This window comes from Gouania willdenowi, chromosome 17, assembly GCF_900634775.1.
Source record: "Gouania willdenowi chromosome 17, fGouWil2.1, whole genome shotgun sequence".
Taxonomy (NCBI): Eukaryota; Metazoa; Chordata; class Actinopteri; order Blenniiformes; family Gobiesocidae; genus Gouania; species Gouania willdenowi.
This window is the reverse complement of record NC_041060.1, coordinates 23666305-23686160: the sequence shown is the minus strand read 5'-3', so window position 1 is coordinate 23686160 and position 19856 is coordinate 23666305. Positions and strand designations below refer to the sequence as shown.

Here is a 19856-nt window from a genome sequence, read left to right as displayed (position 1 = left end):
GCTCTGTTTTGTATCGGACTCCCTGACGTCACGCACGCCGCCCCCTCGTGGGCCACTCAGACCAGCGCACTGGTCACGTGGTATTGTTTTAGCCCCGCCCACCACTCAGCATGAATGAATGTTTACGTCGGGATACGTCACCTGCACGCGCGCTGTCAGTGTAAATAGACTTAATCGACCGGTTTAACTGTGTAGAACCGAACTGGACACACTGGTTTGACCTTTTCCTGACCAGTGTTGACTGATGGCTGACCATTTGAACTGGTTACTGACCAGTGATATTGACTAGTTTGATGTAAAAAAAAATACTTATCTGAATATTAGCTGACCTGTTACTTGCCAGCTGAACGGATTATTTATTGACCAGTTTGACAGTTTAATCACGAGCTTGGACAGTCAATTACTATTTTTGATTGATTGCTGACCAGTAACCAGTTATACTATTGAGTTATTTTCTACTGGCCAGTTTGTTTCTTATTTGACAGTTTTCTCACCATTAAACTACTGGTTTCTAGTTGGCTGTTGGTCTTTTGACTGGTTTAACACTTAGTTTTTCACTTATACTTTCTTTTTGTTCAGACCAGTTTTGGTTTGTTTCTCCATTCATTGTATTCTAAGTAGTAGTTAAGCTGGTTTGTGTTTGTTTGACTGGTTTTTCCTGACCTTTGACCTTAGATGTTTCAGTAATCTATCAGCAGTGATAACCCGTAAAACAACCAGTGATCATCACAGATATCAGCTGGTCAGTCTGAACTTTGGATCCTCACAGCTCTCAGTAATGTGACATTTCCTGGAAGTGTTCTCATGTGTTCATTCCTGGAAGTTTACCGTCAGACATCGCCACCCTGTGGTCACTGTGTGCAACTGCACGAGCTCCATTCAGTCATTCAGTTTTAGAGAAAAATCAGAGTTTCTTTGTTAATCCCAGGTGGAAATTGCTTTTGTTACAGCCACTTTATGAAAATTAAAATCACATAAGAATAAAAACGTTTAACAAAGAAGAAAAAAAGAATTAACGTTAAATAAGTGTATAATTAAAGGTGCAGTCTGCAACTCTTATAAAAGTGGCTTTTTGTCATATTTGCTAAAGTTGTCACTATGTAAGGACAGCTTTACATCAAACTAGTAGTTTGTGTGAAAAAAACAGGCTCAGTGTTACACCCACTTAAGGATTTAGCAATACAAAAGAAGCAGTCAAATAGGTAGGGAGATAGAATCTTTATTATTAAAACCAGTTCATAAAGATTAATAAGCCTCACCATACCAGACTCCCAGTTCAACTCTCAATTATGGTAACAGGATTGAGGGGGGGGGATATGGTTTCACAGCAATTACACACTGCAATTCAAATATTTCTCTCAACGAGTTTACACACATGAATATGCACGGCACACTTACACCCTTAAGGCCCCACCTGAATGCCTGACTGAGAGTTTACCGGGTATTGGTGACAAGGGGGGAGCACAAGTTCAAATAAAACGCAAAACAAAAAATGAATAAAGAGAAGAAAAAAATAGGAACTAGCCTCACGGGCAAAACCCAGCTATTTGCACCTGACCGGCTCACGTGTCAGGGCGGACTAGAACAAAGGAAACAAAGCCGAACTAATAAACAAAACAAACAAATTATTCTCAGCAAGAGCAGCGTATGGACCCCGATGCTCTGCAAAGAAAACATTAATAACCATAAAAAACACTTTAATACAAAAAAACATAAAAACATATCAATAAAAGATGAACTACAAACAAACTTTAAAATACCTGGTCTGTCGGTAGTCTGCCAACAACCAGCTGTATTCCACTCAAGCAGAGAACAAGCAGGGAAGCACATCTGAAATAATAAAGATGGTAAATGTCATGTGCAAGACACCAACACAACATACCATACACACACCAAACAGAATTTCCTTCCAGCTTTTCCTGCACCTTCTGTATGCTCATGTGGAATGAGGTGTGCACCTGCCCTATTCCACTGTCCTCATACCAATGGCTAAACAACCTGTGTTCTTCCTGCAGGTCACTATTTGTAGTGTTCTTAATTAGTGCACCTACCTAACACCTGTCACAAGTGTATGGTCTGGAGGAGTAGAACATGGAATGAGTGACTTTTCTGTTTGAAAGATAATTACTGTTGCTTGATTTACATTATGTTTAATTTGTAATCGTTACACTAGAACTCTGTGGTGCATGTGTTGTTCATGTGTGCGCAGCAGCCTCCGTGTGGGCTGCTGTAAGTGACACTGTGTTGTTGCTGCTGCTGCTGCTGAGGTGTGTGCACATTGAGAGAGAGAAGTGTTGCATTAATATGCTTTTAACAGTGCATGTCATATTACTGTGATGTTGCTGTCGGACTAACGTTAGCTTGTTCGCTTCTCTGAGGGAGGGACTTTGGAAAGTTTGGAGGCAGGGGAAGAGGGAGGGGGAGGGGGGGGAGAGAGGGATCTGAGAGTTGTGGACTGCACCTTTAAGTAAAAGACTGTTAAAAATAAGGATCGGATACACACACATTACAGTAGTAAAAAATAAAGTAAGATAGATGATACTAATAATAATATTTATAATACAAATGTACAAATTATATACAAATATGATACAGCTATAGAGACAAAGATAGGAATACATCACAGTTTTTCACAGTCACTTTGGTGCATTTCTCACATCAGTATTTACATGTGCACAACAGTTAATGCACGTGTCAAAACAATTAGTACAAATTGCAAAACCTGGTTGTACAATATGTGCAATACTTCACATCTGAGTTATTTATCTCACCAACAGTCAGTTTTACATTTTTATGTTGCATATAGTGTGCTGAGTATTATTGTATTATATATTTATATTTATTGTTGTATATGCTGTACAATGACAATTAAGCATCTATCTATCTAATAAGAACAACAATCATCAAGATTAACTGTTGTTTATATACAAGATAGTTAAATGTTTTTCTTTTCTTTCATGTTTTCATTATAACAATTTACTCTGTAAGTATTTTCCAATACAAAACGAAGTCAGATCTCGGTTCCAGAAAATGCTTAAAATAGCATTATATGCTATTTACACAGCCATTTGTAAATTACAGTCAAGTTACACACTGCTGTTTGAGGTAATAACGTAACGAAGTACAAAACATTGAATATGTATATTGGCACATGCTCTACAAATTCAAATTTGTTCACAGTGCAAACCTCCTTATTTACAACAAATATAAACACCCTGTGGGTAGAGCTGTGCACAACTGTAAACAATATTGCAGCATGTACTGGAACTGAACATATAATATATACAGTACTGTAAACTATTTATGCACTTCCAGATGTTTCTGTGTCATTTGTTTCATTTTCTTCCAAGCACTGATAGATAGATAGAGGGTCAGCTATTTATCATTACAGTTGTTTTTCACACTCTCTTGCCTGCACTTTGAAGCTGGATAAGTATGTCCTATATCTCTCTCCATTAGCGGGCCTCACCTAACCAAACATTCTCCATCAGAGAGCAGCTGTACTACAAAAAAAAATAAATAAAGAAAAATAAAGACAGCCATGAAGCAATTAAATGGTTTTACAGCTTTTATTTTGAAACCGGTTGGTATTTCCTGTTGCTACAAACCACTACAAAACAAACAAAACACTGTTGCATTTTAAAAAGTCTCCACAAAAAAAAAATAAATGTTCAACAACTAACCGAAGACCTTAATACGTAAATAAAGTGACAAATTAAAACGGAAGAAATTCCTTGAAATTATATATGTTGTAGATTTATATTTGGTTTTGTTTTTCATTAAAATACATTACAATAGTTTTTATATTTGGGAATCACAAATTAGACAACTTTTAAATTGTTTTCGGTCTCAAAACCACACAACAACAAAATACAAAAGCTACTATTTTAAATAACACGCATGGCAAATAATAATAATAATAATAATAATTCCTAAAGACATAAAAGTAAGAGTAATATTATTATTTTTCTAAATTAATTAATCAAATAAATACTGTTGATGTTCAGTTTAATTGAAATAATGTCAACAATGATAACATTCCCGAAAATTTTTTAATCAAACAGGCTTTGTAGTGTACGTGATATAATTGGTAAATTTATATTTGTTTTTCATTTAAATTTCACCAACTACAGCCTGTTATACATGTGAGCTAATATGATTTAAGTCTGAAACACGCCAAATCTTATTCTTATTATAGATTATGTTTTCCTATCTAAGGTTGCAAAAATTAAAAATAAATAAATAAATACAGGCTTTGTTTGTGTTTACATGACAAGAATTTTACTATTTGGTAATCACAAATTGGAGAACTTTTAAATTTTAAACACAAAAATAAATTCAAAAGCTACTATTGTAAATATGTATAGCTTCTGACATGCATGACAAATGTGTTTTGCTGTAGTCCTATAGACATAAAAACAAGAGTAACATTATAATTTCTCTAAATTTATTAATTAGATTAATATTAGTAATGTTCAGGTAATTTGAAATTATGTCAACAATAATAACATTTCCTTGATTTTTTTTTTTTTTTTAATCAACATATCTTAACATTGGAACTATAATTGTAAAACAATCTACTTAATAGATGGAACATTGTTTTCATTCTATTTTATGTAAATCACATTATCCACTTACTTAAACTTAAAAATTGAAGTTGAAAGGGAATAAAAATTGACTGTTTTAGCAGAAACATCCTCACTTATTGGGAACTTCACTTTTTCCCTTTAATACCATAGTAATGACATCACACATGCTGCTGTGTGTAAATCTAAATGTTAAACGCAATTCAACTTAATATCTACAATATTCTACAATTGAATAAATATAATGTAATATATATTTTAGATGCAGTGCGATAAAATCCGATAGTTGTTTTCTGGCTGATATCGGACCCATATCCGATATCAATATCGGATCAGGACACCCCTGGTTAAACGTAAATCTTAATGTTAAATCTAAATCTAATGTTAAATTGGTTTCCAGCTGTAAAGCTAAATGTTTAGAAATGATGTGGGCAGGGCAGCACCTGTCGATCACGAGGCCCTGCCCACACCACCTAGTGAGTGAGGAGAGAGGAAGAGTGATTTTGTGACAGTTAGGTTTAACATTTACATTTAGATTTAACATTTACATTTAGATTTAACATTTACATTTAGATTTTATTTTACACATTTTTAACAATTTTTAACATGATGTTTTACATGAATTTGTCTCAAATGAAAGAAAAATGAGCTAAATGTGTGGAAAATGAGATAAATGTTCAAAATATGTCGACAATGAAACAGTGACACGAGATAACTGGGAGCCGAGGCTACATTAATCCATCTGATGATGAACAGATAGCGCTCTGAACAGCCAGTTTCACTTTATTACATCGAAGACGTGTTTCTATTCAGGTAGTCCTCCTCAATTTATCGCACACTGGAATGAGAGCACGTTGTTTCACTGTAGTATGTTCCTGCTGATGCTGTGCTCTGTTTCCTCAGCAATAAATGGGACACCTGCAGGTAAGAAGGCTTCGATTGGATGTATTTCAAACGCTATAGAGCTTCTAAGTGTGCACCCTTGGTCACCCTATGACTGTGGAGGTAAGGAGAGGTTATGTTATTTTAAGTGTGCACTCAAAGCTACAGTCAGAAGGGAAAAGTTTGGTGAATGGTGTCCGTGTGCGCGTGTCAAGTTATTAATTAGATGAGCTGATCTCGGCGTGTTGATGGGTGCTATTCTGACTCAGTACTGCCTCTCAGGTTTGAGGTTGAATAACATCATGCCTGTGTCTATTTAGCTCAGAGATGAGCAACTTTGAGCACATTGGAGGCCATAAAAATAGGATTGCCTGACCTGAGGGCCACATGATCAAAAAATGCATTAGACTGACCAATCTGAACATTATTGCACGAAAAAAAAAAAAAAAAACGTCACTCGTGGAAATAAATGATTAAAAAACAAAATTGAGAACGCTTCACGATTGTGCGTGTCATCCTTGCGCCAGGGGCCATGCTAATCTTCTCTGTATCGTTCCAATTTTATCGTATGTGTAGCAACACTACACATTTAACACACGCGCCCCCGTCGCTATTTATAATTAGTAATTGTTCAGTTTATGTAACACACGGTTTTTAAAAATGACTTTAAACAAGTAAAATGAAATTGCATTTAAATAAAAATGTGTTTGATAAGGATAATATATATAATGGTATACTGTATTAAGTACGTTTTTAACCTGAGTTTTCTTTCTGAAGCTGCTTAAAGTTGGGTTCAGTAGCGCGCAAAGGCTTCTGGGATTACATTGGTGTCGCACAGAGGGCGATTGTGTCTCACTTTAGATGCATTGTAGTCAATTATTGACATTATAGAAAGTAGAATGCAGTCCAACGTCCTGCATCCTGATCAATCTTTCTTTCGAACCTTTTATTTGTCACCCTGTCGTTTAGTATAATGTGATCTTTATTACTGTAAAGGTTCCACTATAGTTCCACATATTCACCTCTAGATGTCGCCAACGCACTGCACTAGTCCAATGAATGCAATACGCATTTTGAACAAAAAGAAAATACCTTTACTTATACATTGTTGTGTCTTTTATGAAGCTGTTATTAAACATATTAATGTCTTTTTTTTTTTTTAAAGAACCCCTGATAATTCGGTCATGCATGTTTTCTCACGTTTCATTTATACCATATAAATACTGAACTGACTTTTATTTTCCATTTGCTTTTTTTTTTTTTTTTTTTTTAAAAAAAAAGCAAATATATTTCATAATTTTGTATTTATTTAGTTGTAAAATTGTTTTTAATTTTGTCTACTTATTATTTTGAGTATTATATACATAATTACTACATAAATGTAAGTCTTCATAATTTGTTGTCCATATTTTAAAATTAATTAACCCAAAAATGTAGGGTTATATGAGAATTGATGTAACTACAATACCTTAATATTCTAAATTACATTATATCATCAGAAGCTTTTCTCAAAAAGGGTGTTTTTGGCCCCTGAGACCAAATGGGGCTAAGTGGTCGTGAAAATAAGGTAGCATAAAAAACATCCTGATGAGTGGCCTAGTTACTTTTCTTCTATTTTATTATTTCCATATTTATTTCAAGTTAACTTTATTTATTTTAAAATTGATATTTTTTGGATCTTTACATTGTATCAATAATTCAATTATTTTATAGGTTAACTTCTCAATTTATTTATTTATTGATTCGTTTTTCACAGAGTTCAGCAAAGCATGGAAAAAGTGATGACGTAAATGTAGTTTTAATAGTTCAGAATCTATTTAGTGTCATAATTCTTTTTTCTTATATTAAAAATTTTATTTGTATTTCCTGATTTGTGGTTTTATTTTTTGGACAAACCCAAAGCAGAATAGGTGGTTTTGTGTATCGGACATAAATCAAAGTAGCGTAGTTTTAGTTTACAGACATTGTTCTGTAAAATTATTACTTTATAATAATCACACCGTAGTATTGTTATTTGTTCTAGTGTTTGGATCGTTTGAAAAGCTATTTTCTACATACAGTAACAGAACTGAACCCCCCCTCGTTTTTGTCAAAAATGAACGAGTCCAAAGAGCCGCAATACACAGATCTGCTCACTGATTGGTTTGTGTTTCCCCGCGAAAGCTACGTCACCCTCAGTTTCGCGCCACATCTGCAGCCTTCACAAGAAGGGGAGCAGTACCGGAGCAATTAACTGAGGTTTTACCGGACAATCCGTCGGGTTGAGTGGTTTATTTGGAGCGCAAGACTTTCGGTAAGTTTACCGGGATGTCCGGGAGCCTTTTGATTTTTTTTAAAATCGTTTTTATTTGCGGGAAATAAGATAAAATCCTTCAGCTCATTGTTTTCTCTGCAGCCACATGTCAGACTGAGCAATGAATGTCATTAAAACAGCTGCAAATTCATCCATAATGACCAAATAGCCCCAAATAAAACCAGTTAATTACTACACAATGCAATTATGTTGTGTGTCTTGTTTCACAGTGGATCCCTGAAGATGTTTGTTTATTTATAGCCTCTTTTTTGGTCTAAATTATGTCTGAGAAGAGTGATTTCTAGCAGTAAGATTGAAAATTATGGCATCTTAAAAGATCTTGGTCGTTGAGATGTTTTTTTGTATACAAAACAATGGTGTATATATGTGCGTAGGCCTATATGAATATATATCATCAATCGAACTGTAGTGAGTTTATTTATTGCTAATATGTCTCATTTTTGTTTCCTCAGATTTTTGTGAAACATGTCTTCTCCAAATTCCAAACGTGGACGAAGCAGCAACCCTCCCACACGTAAGTTCATTATTATTGAAATAATCATTATTAAAATGAACCAATACCGATCACCCCCCCCCTCCCCCATCACCCCCTGACTCATCCAAAAATTGATTCATTAAAAACAAAGAACAAATTCAAAACATGCTTCTGAAAAAAATCACAAAAAAAGTGACTCCATTAATTATTAATAAACAAACAAAAAGTGGTTTATACTTCTGATCCATCCAAATCATATATTAACATGCAGCTGTTTAACTGGAAACATTAAGAATGTCTCCTCCACCAAACTGAGACCCTCAGCGAGTTTGGATCCCTGCGCCCCAATATACCCTATCCCTAATTTATCATTGGTAGAAAGTGATTGTTTACCAACACACATTTAATTTGACAACCTTTTATTAGCATTAACTAATGCTGTAAGTATAGATACAGTCGTTTGGCTGTATGGGGGGAAAAAACTACAGTTAATAGATAAATAAATTAAAAAAAAAAAAAAATGAAATAGAAATAACTTTTGACTGACACAGCAATCACACACTCGCAATCTAACTTTCCATCAGGCAGCACACACACAAATATTTATCCATCTATCCATTTTCAGAGCCGCTTTGTCAGCAAACAAACAAATACATCACACACATTTCCACACTCCCTTCCGTATTACTCCCACATCATTTATTTATTTTACTTGTCTCTCTTCCTCATATTGGTCACATGGGACTATATGTGTGAAAGCACCATTAGTGTCACTGTTGTATTAGGATTTTTCAGTGATCGGTTGCTACTGTCTGGCAGGCAGCGGGGGGTGTGGAGTGTTTACGACAGTGACATAACCAAAGTGACCTTTAGGGGGAGCATTAAGCACAAGTCGCTTAGTTCTGCTTTAAATTATTTCTGTTGAACATTTAAAGATGCAGACTTTTAAAGACTTGACTCAACCTAAACATGCATGTGTTTCGACTGTGGGAGGAAGCCAGAGTACCAGGAGAACATGCAAGCTTAACAGAAAAAGTTCAGACGTCCAGCTCCACAGCAGCAACCAGTCCCATGTGTTTGAGTTAGCTTCGCTCATAGCGGTGCTGGGTCAGTGGGTATGGGGGCGGAGCTATGCTTTCAGCTCCACATATCTGACCAATGGTTATGATGCATCCCTTGATGTTTCCTGTCCTTTGTGTTCTCAGCGCTCAGCGAGGATCCGACCTCTCCTCCATCTCAGAGACGTCGGACTCAGGACTCGTCCATCGGAGACTTGATGGCAATGCCAACGTCACCGGGCACTGACCTGCTGAGTCCAGCTGCTCCACAGGACACGTCACTGCTGTCCAGCCCAAGGCCTTCAGGTACACTGGGCATGCTGTCCTCACTCTGTGTGGGGGTGTGGGTTCACACGAGTTTTCTCGTGTCGTCATCCTAGGTCGTTCTGTTTGTTTGGGTCACTGGTGTGAGACCACCATGTGTGTATGTTTGTGTGTCGCCCTCAGTGCTGCCGCCCGACGTGGACATGAGCTCACCTCTGATGTACGGCACTCCCAGCTCCAGGATGGAGGGAACGCCTCGTAGCGGAGTTAGGGGCACGCCGGCCCGGCAACGACCCGATCTGGGATCAGTCAGAAAGGCCCCGCAGGTCGACCTGCAGTCTGAGCAGGTAACAGCCGTGGGGGCGGAGTCTGGAACAAAAAGTGGTGATGTCATGGGACAGGCAAATAGTGAATCAAAACGTCCTGTGTGCTCCTCCAGCCCGTCTCTGATGCGACCGTGGGCAGCGAGCCCAGCGGAGGACAGAGGTTGGTCATTTGGGGGACGGACGTCAACGTCAACATCTGCAAGGAAAAGTTCCAGGTATGAAGACGGGGAAAGGGAAGGATTTGAGGAGGGGTCACCAGTGTCATAGGTTAACCCTCTGTTCTCTGCTTCCTGTGGTCTCTCAGAGGTTCGTGCAGCGCTTCGTGGATCCGACGTCCACCGAGGACGAGAACGCCGGTCTGGACCTGAACGAGCCGCTCTACTCGCAGAAGCTGGAGGAGGTGGGTGTGGCCTTGATCATATGATCATTGATGGGTGTGGTGATGAGGCCCTGTGAATGTGGCGAATCTTTCTGGCCAAATGTTTCACCAAAAGGCTCATCAGACAAGCCCCATTTCATAGCTCATTTAGAAATACTGCCATCTGCTGGTAGGTATGGTAGTAGTGGATCTGTAATTTTACGGTACTATGTCAAAATCTCCATTTAAGGTATTGTAAAGCCATGAAAAACCTAATCCACCCCGATTCTGGGATATTGATAAATTAATATTGATGGTATTTTGGTCTGTTGTGATATATTAATACATTATTTTATATTGAGAGTGTGGCTGTTTTTATGGATAAATAGTTGTATGAAGTGCTTGTATGACTGAGTTATCATTGATCTCAGCAGATGTAAATTATGTTTTACCTTCTCTTTTTTTAGTGGTTCCATAGTTCAGCAAAGCATTCTCCAGTAACCCTTTGCTTGGTTTTATACATAAGGCTAACATTATGCTGTCATTAGCATGAATAAGGTGTCGTTTGCTAAATTATGACAACTTTGGGGCTATGTTGGCATTTTTTGGGTTAGGTGGAGGGATCTAGTAGGGTTAGGGTGAGGGATTAGGATAACTTAGACAGGTGTCATGTCATATTAATGACAGCATTATGTCAGTCTTGTGTATAAAATTTCAAATAAAGTGTTACCCAATCTCCTACTTCTGCACGTAGCAGTCTTAACACTGACTTTGCATCACTTAAGACCATTTCTGTATTTCCTGCAGGTTTTTAAAAAAATCTAATCACATAACGAGGCAGTCACGTGATTTCAAAGAACTAGGCTTCTTTTGTCTTTTGTCACCTGATACTCTGACAAACGATGCAGGCCTCAAGGCACGCTTCATCTGGACACGCCCCCTTTGCTCGACACGGGCGTTAGCGTCGAACGTAACATCACTGTGTGTGTGTGTTCTCAGATCAGCGTGGTGGGCGACCCCGTGCTGAACGTTAACTGTCGTCACCTTCAGTCCTTCGATGCTGAGCTCTACAGACAGCTGGTCTCTTACCCTCAGGTGAGGTCACATGACTTGTTCACCGTTGACACACATCGTTGTGCGTTTGATTATTGCGTAATTACGTTACGTCCGTGTTACAGGAAGTGATCCCCACCTTCGACATGGCCATCAACGACCTGTTCTTCGACCGCTTCCCAGACTCTTTCCTGGAGTATCAGATCCAGGTCCGACCCTACAACGCCCTGAAAACACGCAACATGCGCAGCCTGAACCCAGAGGGTGAGTCCCACCCTGCCCCAGTGCATGTTGGGTGTATTTAGCAGTGAATTAAACTCCTCCAGTGTACAGTGTACATTTTAGGACATCCTCAGGTTTCAGAGTGAGGTATCAGGAACATTCTGTTATTTATCAAACCAACTGGATTCATGACTCAGCAAAACCTCAGTCAGAAGAAGAGCCTCACTTGTCAAACCAAACGCCGTGAAATGGCATGGTCTCAGGCTTCAAAATAAAAGTCATCAGACTCAACAGCCTCAGGACATAAAACACGACATTACATATTTTGAATAAACCAGAAATACACATGACGTCATCAATATGTGTTGCTTTGGATACGAGAAATTAGTTGAAAGTTTTATTTTTTATTTTTAAAGGTTAAATTGTATCAAAGTTTCATTTAACTATGTATTAATTAATCAAACAATACTTTGATATATCTTACCTTTTAAAAAAATAAAAGGAAATATTGGTTTTTCAACTTACTACTTAATGTGTACATCCGGTTCCTTCAAAATAAAATGTCATGTCTTGTTTTACGGACTGAGGCCTTTGAGTATGACAACTTTTTTTTTTTTTAAGTCTGAGGCCGTCTCATTTGATGCCGTTGGGTTTGAGTGAGGCCTTTTCATCTGATGGAAGTTTTGCTGAGTCATGAGTCAGTTTGGTCTGATAAATGACAAAGGTTTTCCTGATACCTCACTCTGAGATCTGAGGATGTCCTAAAATGTGCACCGTACCAGAGAGATGAACAGTCTTTGTGAGCTTTTCTGTGTTTAGTGAGTCTTGAGTTTTGTGTCTGACGTCTTGCTTCCTCGCAGACATCGACCAGCTGATCACCATCAGTGGGATGGTGATCAGAACCTCTCAGCTCATCCCAGAGATGCAGGAAGCGTTCTTCCAGTGCTCCATCTGCGGCGCCAGCGCTCGCGTCGAGGTCGATCGAGGACGCATCGCAGAGCCGGCGGCCTGTCGCCACTGTAACGTGTCACACAGCATGGCCCTCATCCACAACCGCTCACTCTTCTCAGACAAGCAGATGGTGAGTGTTCGACTTCAGACTTGACCGGAGTCGTGAGGTTGCGAGGTCCGGGACTCCAGCTCCACGCCTCGGTCTTGTGCAAAGAAACTAATTTTGTGTACGGTGTGTCACGGACTCGTTTGTGCCTCAGGTGAAGATCCAGGAGTCTCCTGAGGACATGCCTGCTGGACAGACGCCGCACACTATCGTGGTTTACGCACACAACGACCTGGTGGACAAAGTGCAGCCTGGAGACCGCATCAACATCACAGGTACGACAGGTCACGTGACCTATCCACGGTTTTGTTTAAGGTTAAATTCCCAAGCCAACATTTAAGTCACCATTTGGAACAAATAATTTAAATTATTTAATTGATCAATATCATTTTAAATGCAAGAAATTTTAGTGAATCAAAAGTTTTTTAAAAATGTGCAATTTAGTCACTTTTTCTCAGAATTGTAAATAGTACTGATATATGCTACTCAAGTAGAAGTACTCTTACTTTACTGAAATTATACTCAAGTACAAGGAAGTCATACATAAAATAATCAAGTACAAGTAAAAAGTAGCTCAATTAAATAGTACTTAAAGTAAAAGTTACTAGTTACGATCATCTCCAATGTTTATTTTTGGTAATAAATCTTGCCACGGTTCCCTTACATACAGTAAACGTCTCATGTATAAACTTAAAAAGGAAGAGACCAAATCTTGCACAAATGGAACTTAATTTATTTTCCACAAATGCATTTGTATAAAATAAAATGTTTGTCAAAATGTACAATTCTTTTCAAAATAAAATAACATATAGCTACGTTTATGAACTCGAAAACAGCGCCAAGCTAAATGTGCCATGTGGGTAACAACACTGTAGGTAGAAACCACAACCTGAACCCAAGAAAGTGGCTGGATGTAGAAGTGTAACCAATTACCTTATTTTTTTTAAAAACGTACTTAAGATAAGTAAAATTACTGCTTTGGAAATATACTCAAAGAACAAATACCCATAAAAACAAACTCATTTACAGTAACGTGAGTACTTGTGATCCATTACTTTCACCTCTGCGTACTATTGTTGTTTTTTTTTTTTTTTTTGTTGTTGAACTTTTTATTTATATTTTTCACAGAACAAAACAAAACAAAAAGAACATTTTCTGAGAAAAGTGAAAAACAAAAATAATAATGAAAATAAATAAAAGTATTCTGTACATATACGATGCACATAATATGACCATTCACTTCTCAACATACATGGCACACTAATACACAGCAATATAGTGATATCTGATATTCAATATATATAAAAAAAAAAAAATATATATATATATATATACATACACATACTCATACATACACACATGTACATACATATACACACACCAGTTACCTCACATTACATTAGGGCAGTTTTTTTTTTTTTCTTCTCTTTTTTTTCTTTTTTTTCCCTTTTTCTTTACTATTGTTATTTTAAAGTCGTACAAATGTAGTCCACAGTGTTTAACTGTGTCCAAAGTTGTGAACGGGTTCCTCTGAACCTGCAGGGATCTACCGAGCCGTCCCCATGCGAGCCAATCCTCTTCAGAGCAGCGTGAAGTCCGTCTACAAGACGCACATTGACGTGATTCACTTCAGGAAGACGGACGAGAAGCGTCTGCACGGTTTGGACGAGGACGCCGAGCAGAAGCTGTTCACCGAGGACCGCGTCCAGAGCCTCAAAGAGCTGTCCCTCAAACCAGACGTGTACGAGCGGCTCGCCTCCGCGCTCGCCCCGAGCATCTACGAGCACGAGGACATCAAGAAGGTTGGTCCAGATGTTCATTTCAGATCTAATGTCCATCCTGCTGACAGTGGGCAGAGACATTCTGGTTTGGACGAGCGCTTTAGTTACGACTTGTTTAAACAAAGTGCAGCAGTTTTATTCCTCAACAGCTGATAGAACTGAATATGCTTCCATTTCAGCTCCAATACACTTTATATTTGATTTTTCTATCTTTTCTACCTTGTACATGTACATCTTTACTACTTTTGAAATGATTATAATTATTGTTAAACTTTTCTTTGATTTGTTCTCTTTGTTTTTAATCTTTGTGGCATCCAGTGTGGACAGCAAAGTAAGAATTTCATTGTACAGGGAAACATGTTTCTTTACTGTGCACAAGACAAACACTTTGAATCTTAAATAGTAAACAATAAATACAAAGCCTCTTCATGGACACATTTGTTTTCTAATGAGTTGTACTGGTACTTGCTCCCCTGAAATTTATATTGCATATATTATAAACTTTAAACTTGTGGAAAACTAAGGATAGTCCATAAACTGTTCTACTTGTTAACATATGTATATATTTGTTTACATATGGCACTCTCATGGCCATCGTTGTGCCTTATCATTCATTTGCACCTTGTCATTTAGTTTGTGGTGTCTTGCTCCTTGTTTTTGTGTTTGTTGTGTGTATTATTGCTGCTTTTTTTTGTTTTTTTTAATATGCCACTCTTTGCCTTACTAATTATCCCTCGGGGAGATTAATAACGTTTTTTTCTGATACTGTATCGTGTAATAGTTTAGAAAAGTAAATAATTTCACCTGCTGCCCTCTGTCCAACATCAGATGCAGATGTAACATTTTTACGTAATTCTTTTGCACATCCGTAAATTTTAGCATTTTAGGCTCGCATCAAATTTTTGTTTGCGTTCATGGATCCTTTTTTTTTTTTTTTTTTTGCACACACAAAGTTTTGCATGCTGGGCCCAAAGACTACCGAAAATGTTTTATCCCCTAGGGAACAATAGTGTTTAATGTTTGCTCCTGTCCATGTTGCGTTCAGGGAATCCTGTTGCAGCTGTTTGGCGGCTCTCGTAAAGACTTCAGTCAGACGGGCCGAGGCCACTTCAGGGCCGAGGTCAACATCCTGCTCTGCGGAGATCCCGGCACCAGTAAGTCCCAGCTGCTCCAGTACGTGTACAACCTGGTTCCCAGAGGCCAGTACACGTCAGGGAAAGGCTCGAGCGCCGTGGGCCTGACGGCATACGTGATGAAGGACCCAGAGACACGTCAGCTGGTGCTGCAGACTGGAGCGCTGGTGCTCAGCGACAATGGAATCTGCTGCATCGACGAGTTCGACAAGATGAGCGACAACACGAGATCTGTGCTGCATGAGGTCATGGAGCAGCAGACACTGTCCATCGCCAAGGTGACGCGCGCACAAACGCATACACATATTGATTCAGGGCGCAGGTGTGTTAAAGGAGGTGTGATTGTTGATCTAGGCGGGGATCATCTGTCAACTGAATGCTCGCACCGCCGTGTTGGCAGCCGCAAACCCCGTAGAGTCTCAGTGGAACCCAAAGAAGACGACCATCGAGAACATCCAGCTACCACACACACTGCTGTCCAGGTAAGCATGTGTCCGTCCCTCTCCGTGTCCGTCCCTCACCGTGCCCGCCCCCCCCCGTGTCGTCCCTCGCTGTGTCCATTCCTCACCGTGTCCCCTTTGTCTGTACGTCACAAATACCTACTTAAGTACTCTTTCAAAAAAATTAAGAATCCAAATTAAAACTCAATTTGTATGAATAATTAATAATAATTAAATAATTAATGCATTTTTCTATGCATTTGTTATGATTTGCCATCTTGTTTTTAATAAATGAAGCAGTAACTGTAGCTGAAGTTAGTGGTCATGTCCTATTCATTTTCTTAACATTAATGATCTTGTGTTCTATTTCTCTTATAAGTGCATGCTGATATAAAATAAATTCAAATAATTATGAAAAATAGAAAATTATTTTTCTTCGCACTTTATTAATAAGGATTACACTTTAAAGAATTTTTTTTTTGTCACAAAGGGGGTCCCTGAGAGTTTTTCATTTTTCAAAGAGGGGTACAGCAGAAAAAGTTTAAAACCACTGCCCAAGTGTAGATTCTGCTGTTTTTGAAAAGGATGTGTTGTAAAGACTAACGTTGGAGATGTGCATTCATGTTGAAATAATTCTGCATTTTAAAGCAACCCTTACCTGCACTGAATTTAAATATTTTAGAACAGTACACTGAAGGCTTTACAGAGCAGCATGTTATTCTGGCCCTGCCTGTGTCCGTCCCGCACCGTGTCCGTCCCTCACCGTGTCCGTCCCGCACCGTGTCCGTCCCTCACCGTGTCCTTCCCTCACCGTGTCCCCTGTGTTTGTTCCTTAGGTTCGACCTGATCTTCCTGATGTTGGACCCTCAGGACGAGGCCTACGACCGGCGTCTGGCGCACCACCTGGTGTCTCTGTATTATCATGGCGAGGAGCAGATGGAGGAGGAGTTCCTGGACATGTCGGTCCTGAAGGACTACATCGCCTACGCTCGCACCTACATCAGCCCTCGTCTGAGCGAGGAGGCCAGCCAGGCCCTCATCGAGGTACGAGACGCACTTATCCTCAGTGGGACATATTTATTTCTTCTTCAACTTTTTGGGTTTGGTATTTGTCGTTCGGGCATATTTTATATTTGCTGTGATTAATTTATTTTTGCCTAGTTTTTCTTTGGGTTTTTAATCCTTTTTTTTTCTTCAAATTTAACATGTTTTGGCAAATAACAATTTTGTTTTTGCTTTTTAGTTTTTCTTCTGATATTTTATGTTTTTTTTTTTTGATTGATTGATTCCCTTTATTTGATATGGATGTCATAATTACATTGGTCACCCAGATGTGTTGTTTTGAGTGTTAGCACATGTGCTAATTTGCAACACCTGTCCAGGTAATTTTAGGTAAAAGATGTTAAATCCTGTCAAGTAGAATTGTTAGTACAATTTTTGTGATTTTTTTTTTTTTTTAATTTTAATTTTTAATTTTTTAATTGTTTCAATTTTATGTCTTCAGTTTGTTTTTGTTGTAACTGTGTTTTCTAACGTAGTCTCCTTCCTCCTCAGGCCTATGTAGACATGAGGAAGATCGGCAGCGGTCGGGGGATGGTGTCTGCGTATCCGCGGCAGTTGGAGTCTCTGATCCGTCTCTCCGAGGCTCACGCTAAAGTGCGTTTCTCCGAGCGGGTGGAGACAATCGACGTGGAGGAGGCCAAACGTCTCCACCGGGAGGCGCTCAAGCAGTCGGCCACTGACCCCCGCACCGGCTTTGTCGACATCTCCATCCTGACAACAGGTACGAGCCCCGCTTTTATTTTGAAAGTTAGTGGTGCACCTCAGAGCGATCAGCACAGAAAGCACACAAATTACAAAATCGTTAAGGCACACAAATGCAAATGACTTGTTGCCATAGTAACACTCGCGGGCGTCTCTCTCTGACAGGAATGAGTGCCACGGCACGAAAGCGTAAAGAGGAAGTTGCTCAGGCGCTGAAGAAGATGATTCAGACCAAAGCACGGACGCCAGCCATGAAGTACCAACAGCTGCTGGAAGAACTGCGCGCACAGTCGGAGACGGTGAGGGCCTTTTTCTTATTTTGAAACTACTTTTAATCAAATTTTTGACAGAATACAGATATCATAACCAGGAACATTATTAGAGGATGCTCAGTTTGTGGTCAGCTCACTTAACCATTTTTTTTATTTCAAACAAGCTGCTTTAAAAGCCAATCCTGTGCTGCGGATGCCTTTTTCTATTTCGTGTGACATGGTTTCAGGATTTCCGAAGTGTGTGTGTGTGTGCAGTGAACGAGTGGCGTGATTGTTGATTTGTAACTGGTTTTACACTAACTCTTTCATGTGTTCCTTTTGAAGGCCGTCACTAAGGAGCTGTTTGACGAGGCTCTGCGCGCGTTAGCCGACGAGGATTATCTGACCGTCACGGGGAAGACTGTTCGCCTGCTGGCCTGAAGGAGATCAGGGAGGACTTTACCATGACTTTTGCAGACTGGTTTAAACTGTCCCTTATTTTCTATTTGCTCCGGTTTTTGCTGATGCTGTAAATTTGAAATTGTTTCTGAACAGGTTTTTGTTGTGTTTACTCCGCTGATGTTTGATTTAAAAACAAAACAAATCTAAAAATGCTTGTTAATAAATTGATGTTTCATGTTCAATGTGTGTCTGTGAATTTTATGGAGAAAATTCTGCAGAAGCTTAGGAATTAATATAAATCATTTTTACATTTTTGTGCAAAATTACCCTTTATTAAATTCCTGGTTTGTCTTGGTTAAAACATTTTGACCTATTTTAAGAATTCTAATCATGGTTTGAGTTAAATTTTTAGAACCATGAAAATTTATTTTCTATTTACTTTGCGTTTTTATTACGAGCTGTTTAATGTGTTGTGTTCACATATTTTTTTTTTTGTTAAATGTGAAACTAAATAGGTTAGAGCATTTTATTTTTTAATCCAGGCAACCAGACGGAAGAGTGATTTATTCACCCCGATGGGTGAAATAAGCAGGTGTTTGGGGAATATGAACCTGTTTTAAAGGTGCGTTCACATAAAACGCGACTATCGTCGTTTTAATCGCCCGTAATGAGTTGCTTGAACATTGTCGCACTTTTTGGTTGCTCCACTTCATCGCTGGGGGCGCCGATCACTTCTTCTACAGCCTTACGTTTACAGCCCTTTTCACTGACGGCTCCACTTGTACTTTTTAAATGATCAACTTACAGAGTTACTATAAAGGATGAGTTCACTCAAATTATACTTGGAATTTAAAAGGCTTATTCAAGGAGTATTCTACTTTCATTTGGCCCCAGTAAGTTGAAGTGTACAGCCCTCCCGCTGCAGCCTCTGCTCTAGAGACCGTGATGTCTGCTTGACGTTGCGTCATTTACATTGATTTTGAATGTAATGTAGTCTGGGCGTCCAAAAAAGATGTATTATAGACATCCCAAGAAGAAGTCATTAAAAAAAATGACCTAGGAACCCCTGACCTATGCTGTCATTGACCTATGATCAATAACCCCCGTGACCCCCCTGAAATAGGACAAAGCGGGTCTGAAAATGGATGAATGATCAATTACTTTTTTTTTTTAAACCCTTTACTACTTAGAAAATGTTCGAACCACAGAAACCTTTTTTCAAACATGTTTTTGACAAATTGTAAGTTTACAAATCAGTAATACAACATTAAGGAAACAAAACATCACTAGTAAGAATTAAACAAATACAGGCAGTTTGTCACTTGGAGGTACAGGAAATGGTTCTTCATATAGAAGCAGAATTATTTCACCTTTTTTGTTTTTCAAAAACTTCAAAGTATTTATATATTTAAACTCAACTAACAAAAGCTGAAAATTTTGGAAGGGTTTTTGAGAATTTCGATTTATGAATATGGAATTTTGCCATTCAT

The 19856-nt window shown here is 38.6% G+C and overlaps 1 protein-coding gene and 1 non-coding gene across 2 annotated transcripts; one reads left to right on the top strand and one right to left on the bottom strand.

Moving 5' to 3' along the window:
• Positions 1-5949: 5949 nt before the first annotated feature.
• Positions 5950-6055, bottom strand: LOC114479883 (U6 spliceosomal RNA). Its single transcript, XR_003676030.1, has one exon. It is a non-coding gene; the product is annotated as a U6 spliceosomal RNA (small nuclear RNA).
• A 1203-nt stretch (positions 6056-7258) lies between these two features.
• mcm4 (minichromosome maintenance complex component 4) lies at positions 7259-18552 on the top strand. The gene is made up of 17 exons (XM_028472485.1): positions 7259-7761; positions 8235-8296; positions 9463-9621; positions 9763-9926; positions 10019-10120; positions 10210-10305; positions 11263-11358; positions 11442-11580; positions 12399-12619; positions 12750-12870; positions 14138-14397; positions 15422-15787; positions 15864-15991; positions 16786-16993; positions 17504-17732; positions 17879-18012; positions 18310-18552. Exons 2-17 carry the CDS (start codon positions 8248-8250, stop codon positions 18403-18405), a joined length of 2568 nt encoding a protein of 855 aa, XP_028328286.1. The 5' UTR covers positions 7259-7761; positions 8235-8247; the 3' UTR covers positions 18406-18552.
• Positions 18553-19856: the final 1304 nt, after the last annotated feature.